The sequence below is a fragment of the Cygnus olor genome, chromosome 3 (assembly GCF_009769625.2).
Source record: "Cygnus olor isolate bCygOlo1 chromosome 3, bCygOlo1.pri.v2, whole genome shotgun sequence".
Classification (NCBI taxonomy): domain Eukaryota; kingdom Metazoa; phylum Chordata; class Aves; order Anseriformes; family Anatidae; genus Cygnus; species Cygnus olor.
The window spans coordinates 71,495,957-71,504,520 of NC_049171.1; the positions used below are offsets into that span (position 1 = coordinate 71,495,957).

Below are 8,564 nucleotides of genomic sequence, written 5' to 3' on the forward strand. Positions count from 1 at the left end.
TGTTTCCAGGTTCAGGTGATTTCTGAGTACCTGGGTTTGACAATACATTGTTCAGCAGTTTTTTGGATTTTGTCCAGCTTGTGGTTTCTCAATCTGCATGATGCTGAGGAGGTGTGGAGAATTATTACAATCTAAAATAGATAAAATCTTTCTGTTGCACTCCTTGCATATGCTTGCTTTCCAAAATCAACAATTTTCTTTCAAGCTCTCAAACCACATGCCAAAATGCATAGGCGTGATGGCTATCATCAGACGTGGTGAATATTGCCCAATCCTGATTATAAGTACCTTCCTTTCAGTGGCTTATTTCTTGCCAAGTCTTAACAATCTGGGTTTACTTTTTTTTATTATTATTATTATTTTATTTATTTTTTATTTTTTTGTTTTAATTTGAGGGTCTGGTGCATTCCAAAATTTTCAGCTTCTGACAATCAAGACATTCCCAGGAATTAAACCAGCAAGGAGGAAGACATTTATCAGATGTTTTGAACATATGTATTTCTTCATGGTGCTTGACATCATGAAAAATTTTGTACTATCCGTTTTAATAAAAAGCAATACTTTCAAAAAGCTGAAAATGAGAAATATTGCATAGCATTATTAGAGACAACAGAAGCTGTACTTCTTTGCTAAATGCAAGAGGGTCGTGCAGACTTTTTTCAAGTGAGGAAGTTGAGAAACAAGTGGTTAGCTGACGGTTACTGGCTTGCCTTTTCCTCAAGATGCAAGGAAGGAAGAGTTTCATTTTTTCTTCTGTAGTGACCTTAAATTCCTAAACATCCATTACTGCTCTCCCTTTCCTTTGCTGTCTGCCACCTGAGCAATCCACAGACTGGCATTTCTTCACATGAATCAGTACAACACACTCTGCCAGCATCACATAGATGAGTGGATGACTCCTTGGTGCCAGTGTCTTCAAGCTTTTCCTGCTGTTATTTTTTACTCTTATCGACTGACTTGCTGTGCATTAGCAGATGAGCTTTACCCTTGCATTCACGTTGCAGTTCTGTTGAGACAAGTGTTATGACACTGATGTTTTCCACACTTACTGCAGAGGGAGGTGAAACGATAAATGCTTTTGTGCGTGTGTGCAGGAGGGAGCAAGAGGGGGAAGAGACTAGCTACAGACAGGCTTCTTCACAGAGAACACTTTCAGGTACTGTTACGAAGAAATCAGTATTTTTAAAACATGACACTTATAGGCAGATTAAAAAAAAAAAAAAGAAACGGCTGCATTGAGCAGCTTCATGAGTCAGCCTTAGAAAAGTCACCTCCGGCGTCCTTACTCTTCCCTGCACGTTGAAAGAAGATAGTGGTATGATACACAGAGCTACTCATCGGTCAAATCAATTTCTGCTAATTTAAGCTTGTATACACTTCTGATATCTTCTCTAGGGCTTATTTAAAGGTTTGTCTTTCATCACTCCTACTTTTGTATCCCTTACTGAACAGTTTATCTGGGGTGAATGAAGCAAAGACTGGGGAGAATATGGTCAGAATACAGCTGCATCTTGGATACTTGCAGTCTTTCTAGTTTTGTTGCATGTACTATTCTTACCTCATTTTAGTTCAAAATGCATAAAAAGAACAAACCTTCCCCCTTACAAAAATGCATACGGACACAAGCAATTTCAATTCACCTGACAAATTATTAGCTCTATGTTTAGCCTGAAGCAGTAAGTAATCACATTAGTGGAGGGGTTTTTCTCTTCAAAGTGACGGCTTTGGAAAATAGATCTTCCCTCTAAAGTAGTGAGCGATTGCTGCCTCTCCTGGAGCCCAGCTGCGCTTCTGGTAGCAGTGCTCCAAATTTCTCAGATCATGTTATTTCAGAGTCCCACCCGTAAGCACTGTGCTAGTGACCCCTACTGTGACTCTACTTTTAGGGTACTCCTACACCACCCTAGGAGATTCTCAATGGCTTGTAAATTAAGCTAATTAAACTGTAGAGCACACCTCAGGCACAGAGCTGTTACTCAGACGTATGTAGAAGGAGCACAGCGACATGCTAATATTTACAAGCAAGCAAGGGAATGTGAAGCTACGAGACCGACTCTTTGCACTGCATAGGCAAAGGGACCCTTAAGGCAGGTCACAGGTCTGCTCAAGTTGGCAGAGAAGGGTCACAGCATCAGTTGACGTGGTTAGGACCTTTACATTGCAACAATAATGTGCTTTGGAATACATTATTTCCAAAATGCTTTAGGAGAAGTATATCATGCAATGAAAGCAAAACAAAAATATCCTAAGAATTTTGAAACTGAGATTAAAAGAAGGTCAGGATTGTCAGTCCAAGATGGAATTTCCAACAAGCTGCAAATCACGCAGTACAAAAGCCTCCTGCCCCAAGTCTCGACACACCAGAACATATGAGAGACTAAGCGTGGCACTGCCTGGTACTAAATGCTGCCTCCCCTGAACCTCAGACCAAGACAATTTTTCAGCAGTGAATTTTGTATCCGAGTAAAGAAAGAAACACTCCAGTTACAGGGCAATTTAAAATATGATTCCTTTCTCCAGATAGGAACACTGATACAGAGTTTGAAGTGTATGCTTGAATGGCAGGACACACAGCATTGTTTATTTTCCTATAGTTTATTCCCCGTTCTTCTTCTCTTACAGCTTTGGCTGGGAATCAGTGGCACAACCCTAAAAGAAGCTTTCAGATATTTGGGTATATACACACTATAAAATCATAGTTTCAAAGCAATAGCAAAGCACTCTTTCTAGTGGGTGGTCTAGAGGTGAATGTTTAAAACTTAACCATGCTTCCAGTGACCGTATTTCCCCCACCTCAGGATCAGTCCCAAAGACCGCAAGTGGCCGCAGTGTCAAGGCACTGTTCTTGCAGCGAAGGAGAATCACAGTTCTGACAGCAAGGAGAATAAATTAGAGGAGCTTACGCAAAACAAGGTGAGAAAAAAAGATGCTTGCTTACAAAGAAAAAATTTTCACAGGACCTCTGAGAAAAGCAGTGAAAAGATCTTCCACCTGTTACAGGGCCAAAATAAGCACTTCCTGAGTCTGTTAATATTTGTAGGCTATAACAGCACTTGACAAACTGCATACACTACAAAAAGGCTTTCACAATGTATGTGATGACACAGGAAATCTGAGGAAAAAAGATCATGCAACTGAAGAAAGGTAATTTTCGCAGCCTAAAATTGCTAAGTGGTACCGTTACCTTTGAAAATAAGGATTGAAGAACCCTTTGACAGTAGAAGCAAACTATTTCTAAATAAAGCTCATTTCCCAGGAAAAGAAATTAATTTATCATTATTAATTTCTAGCACAGTCTCCATTCTTTCCAGGCTAACACAATTTCGAGCAACTTTTTTTTATTTTTTGCTCTGAAATTGTATTTGTAGGATAAATCAATGCAGTGAAGAGTAGAGGAATTTCTCAAAGACACCCTTTCCTTCATTTCAGCATCTTTGTGGGTGTGTGTTGCATTTATCTAGTAAAATCACTCCTTCCCCTTGCTTTGGGGGTATTTATGTCTTACGTCTCCTACCCAAAGACCGTCGGAAAATTAAAAACCCGGTTACGTCTCGAAGGGGACCGTCACTGTCGGCTCAGCAGCCCCCCGTACAGCGGTGCCCTGTTTGCGGTGGCACCCAGCAGCCCGGCGCAGTGGGTGCAGGAGCTGCTGCTGCAGGTGCGATCCTGACACCCAGCGGCCACCGCCTTCGTGGCCTGCTCCTGGCGTCCACAGAGTTTCAAACGCGGCTTGTCTTGTACTCACAGAGGTGTTCTTAGTCAAAGCCAAAACACGGTGATGACTTTGTGCATATTTTCCCAGCGTTCTGGGTGTCTGAATTCAGTGTTTTCATCTTGCCCACTATCAATCTTGATGAAAACTTGAGGTTTAAACTTCTCTTCCAGGATGTGTTTTTGAACTTGAATTCTAACATCTGTTTGGTTTAATGTACCCGTTGCTTCTATTAACTCCTGCACCAGCTGCAAGAGATGGATAAGCTTCTGGGAATCTTTTCTATGCCAAAGATGGAGTATTTTAATCAATACATCTAGCTTAGAGTTCACAGGATGACAATTTGACAGCAACTCTGAGACCAGCCCTACATGTTATGGTGTTGTCCCTGAACATCTATCAAATGTTAGTGTCCTTCATACAGTCCCACTCTTTGAAAAGGTACCATTTTAAAAAGAAATGAAAGCTTTCCCACATTCAGAAAATGTCTTTTTTGTCTTTCTATATACCAGCGTATAGTACATCCCTTCACCACAAAGCAGGTGTCTCTCAAGCATTTCAACTTTGTTTATCCCAGTAAAATAAAACTTTTCGCTTTTCCCTTATGGAGATGATCCCCATTCACCCTACTCTCAGTAACCACTTACGCAGTCTCTGAGCTGTTCACCATCTTAAACCACGCTAACTGTAGGATTACAGATGGAAGGCTGAGCCTGTAGTGAGAATGAAGACATGAAACGAGCTAGAAACCACAAAGCTGTGTAAACAATCAATTCTGAGATGAAACAACAGACCATAACACTAGAAAGCTTGGAGCAGGCTTCTGAAACAGTTTCCTTAGATCACCTCTCTGAAGTCTTGATGAATATCTAAATTGCTGTCTTCCTAGCCTAGTCAGTATCTCAAGTAATCTTACTGTGATCTCCCCAGAACTCTTACATTTTTAACTTTCTTTTTTCTTCAAGAAAATTAAACCAACTTGCACCCTCTTTGACCTGATGTGGATAAGCCTCTAGACACGTGTCATGCTTCTTACTCTTTGTTACCCCAGTGTGTTACCTCCTGGATGGTCTTCGGCCAAGATCTGCAAAATATATAAATTACATAAAACTTGTCCAGAGTTTGGAACTCTTGGAACTCTTTCCAAGGTCTGGTGTGGGATGCTTCAGCACTTTTCTGCGGGGATTCTGTCCTTGTGTGCTTTTGTTTGTTTGTTTGTTTTCTGTCTTGGTCTCTCTGGAAGCAACTGCAGAATGCAATTGCTGTATCCAGCTGTGTAAAACTGCTTCCTGCTAAGTAAGCCTTGATAATGACTCAACAGATCCTCGTAAAAACAAAAACAAAACAAAACAAAAATTATAGTCCTCATTTAGTTCTTCGCAATAAAAGGTAAGGACATTTTAGGATATTGTTTTGACACTGCTCTCTGTGACCTTGGCTTTATAGCATGCTTACTTGTAAACAAGGGGCCTTGAATCATCTGCGTTTTCATAGAATATTTCCATGGATTTCTTTTGACCGCACAGCATTTACAAGAAAGAGCTTGAAGTGTTCTGTTGGAAAATTTCTGGCAATGTGTCTTTCCTATTTTAGAACAAGTAATTAAAACCACTGCTATCATATGAAAGCATGCATCATGCCATGCATTTTAAATTTAATGTTATGTAAGCTCTTTAAGAGAGCTGGCGAAGAAAGACCACTTATTTGATGGATGATAGAATTTATTTAAAGCTCCACTTCGACCAAATTAGATTGGTGATACAATTTATAATCTGTTATTTTTATATCTGCTTGTGAGTTTAATATTCATGTAAAATATTACCTGCACTGTCAAAATCTTTTTCAACAGTAATACTGAATTTTGGCTTAGATCTATTCCTTGACCCTGCTCAGTTGCAAAGTCTGCCTGGGGAAAAGGGAGAGCTTTGCACCTCATAAAGGGAATACAATGGAACCTATAGTGCTTTTTCTTAGCTAAATATAACTGAATTAATATTACCAAAACATTTGTTTTGGGAGGACCCTCAAATTCAGTGCACTTTTTCAGCCTTTCTTTATAAGGATTTTTTGTACTAGTGTTACTACAAAAAGTGTAGTGCCTTTAACAAACAAAGTAAACAGCTAATGAAAAATAGTGTTTTGATTTGCGCATAGCACCTCGTGGCTATTTTTGTTACAGCTCTCTTCCTCCACAGTCAGACTTCCTGTGTCACTTGTTTAGAAAGCAAAAATGAGACGTAATTTATACAGAGACAACGTCAAGAGCTGGGAAATGCTGTGTCCTGAAACATGAGTTTTAGGAAAGGCTCCATTTATTTTGCTTTCATATTTACTGAAGTCTCCTGACAGACAGAGGCTGTCCAGTTTCATTCCCAATGCCCTGTTTTCTACGTACTTTGTATTCAGATTTGGTTCACTTGATTCTCAGATAGGCGAATTAAGCAGTAGCTACAATGTCAAAGCTGTATTTTTTCCTTTAGGAATTAACTGGAGGCCTGGCCCTATAGTGCAAAGCTGTTGTGCCAGTTTCGGGTAGACGCAGCCTGGTGTCTGGCTTGGGAATGCGAGGTCCTCAGGTATCTGCTGCATGATAACGATGTAATATAGATGTTGGTCTGCAGCTGTAACCCTCACCTGGCTTACTGAATTTAAGTGATTAAAATAGAAGTTCAAATCATATTAATAATCTCGGAGAAACCAATGGGAGTCTTCAAGGAGTCTGTCTAACAGGGCAGTTGTTTAAACAGGCTGGCTGAACTTCGGGTGACTTGAGGAAACTTCTGAAGCCCTGCCTGGAACTCTTTACAACTACCTGAAAGGAAGTTGTGGGGAGCTGGGGGTCGGCCTCTTCTCACAGATAACCAGTGATAGGACCAGAGGGAATGGCCTCAAGTTGTGCCAGGGGAGGTTCAGGCTGGAAATGAGGAGACATTTCTTCTCAGAAGGAGCAATCAGGCATTGGGACGGGTTGCCCAGGGAGGTGGTGGAGTCACCGTCCCTGGGGGTGTTCAAGGAAAGGTTGGACGTGGTGCTCAGGGACATGGTTTGGCGGGTGACAGTGGTGGCAGGGGGATGGTTGGCCAGAGGATGTTGGAGGGCTTTTACAACATCACTGATTCTGTGAGTCTAAGGGCGGGAGGGGCGTGGCGTGGCAGAGGACTCCAACTCCCAGCATGCCTTTGCGGGCGCGCACGCGCGCAGTGCCCCGCCGGTGGCCGCGGGCGGCTGGGGCAAGTCTCGGCCGCCGTCGGGCCGGGGGAGCGGAAGGGGCGCGGCGCGGGGCGGGGCGGGCGGTGAGGCCGGATCCGGGCGCCATTGCTTGCGGCGCCATGACGGACCGGTACACGATCCACAGCCAGCTGGAGCACCTGCAGTCCAAGTACATCGGCACGGGGCACGCCGACACCACCAAGTGGGAGTGGCTGGTCAACCAGCACCGCGACTCCTACTGCTCCTACATGGGCCACTTCGACCTGCTCAACTACTTCGCCATCGCCGAGAACGAGAGCAAGGCGCGCGTCCGCTTCAACCTCATGGAGAAGATGCTGCAGCCCTGCGGGCCGCCCGCCGACAAGCCCGACGAGTCCTAGCCCGGCCCCCGGCCCCTGCCCCGGGATGGAGCCGCCCGCCCGCAGCCAGCCCCGCAGCGCCCGGCCGCCCGCTGGCCTCGCAGCCCCCGGCCCCTCCGTCCTGCTCCGTGCGCGCCGGCGGGGAGGTGCTGGGACAACGCCTGCTCCCGGACAGTTTCTCGCAGTTCCACAGTTGTTCAATTTCTCTCTCTCTTTTTTTTTTTTTTTTTTAAAAATAAAATTTAGTGGGCATTTCTGACGTCTTGTTTGGTAATGTGTTAGCAACAGCGTTTGGTTCTAAAAGGAACGGTGGTTACTCGATATTAAGTTGCTCAGTACAGCTGTCTGCAGTGAAAGCGACGAGTGTTTAACAGGTAGTGTCTTCCCAGCCTAGCCATTTGGTCCTTCCTTGCCAGAGCTACGTTTTGGGGAGGGAGAGGAGGAAGCGCGTGGACTCTAAAAGGGTTTGATTTGTTGTTAGCCTTTGTCTGGGGTGATCTGTGATACCGTGTACGTCCATTGCTCCAAGGTCTTAAAACTCCAGTGTGACTTTACTTTGTATGCTGTTTTTTTGTCTCATCTTCTCATCTGTACATTGCATTTTTCAAATCTTGATCCTCTCTGTTCCAGTATATTTTTTTAACCGATGTTTATAGCAATCTAATTAAAAATTTTTCTATGGTTCACCGTGCAAGTGAATAACGATGTGGGGTTGGGCACTGTGGGTATGCAATCAGTGATATGGAGGCTAGGGAAAAGCTAAATCATTTTGCCAAATGACGTACAAATTTCTGTTTCCTTCCAATGAGAAAAATAAGGGTTATTCATTATTACTTTGAAGTAAAATGCCTGGAAATCCCACCAGTGTTGAGGTGACAATGTCAGATCAGACTACAAACAGAACTGATGTTGGTTTAGATTTGTCACCCAAACTAGGCTGTTTCTTCATAAATCTTGAATTCTAATGGAAGTCCTGAAAGTAAAACTTAGAGGTGATATTCAGATTACGCAAGTTTACTAGTGGCATTTTCTTAAAATCAGTGATCTCTTCCAAATAATGAACTTCTCATGCCCTTTACTGAGACTTACAAAACTAAGCTATTGAAGATAATGTAGAATGTAAGAAAAAGTGCGTAAGTTCCTGTGGTCGTGTTCAAATCAATACATCAAGTTTCTGAAGAGCTCAGCTTTTTTTTTTTTTTTTCCTCCCAATTTTGTCGCACACACTGAGATGAGGACAAGGGTGAAATGGTCCTAAATAAATACAGCTTGCAAGATTTGTG

The 8,564-nt window shown here is 42.9% G+C and overlaps 1 protein-coding gene across 1 annotated transcript; it reads left to right on the forward strand.

Annotated features, from left to right (window-relative positions):
• The first annotated feature begins 6,955 nt into the window (after positions 1-6,955).
• SF3B5 (splicing factor 3b subunit 5) lies at positions 6,956-7,501 on the forward strand. Its single transcript, XM_040553193.1, has one exon. The coding sequence runs from the start codon at positions 7,042-7,044 to the stop codon at positions 7,300-7,302; it is 261 nt and encodes an 86-aa protein (XP_040409127.1). The 5' UTR covers positions 6,956-7,041; the 3' UTR covers positions 7,303-7,501.
• The last annotated feature ends 1,063 nt before the right edge of the window (positions 7,502-8,564 follow it).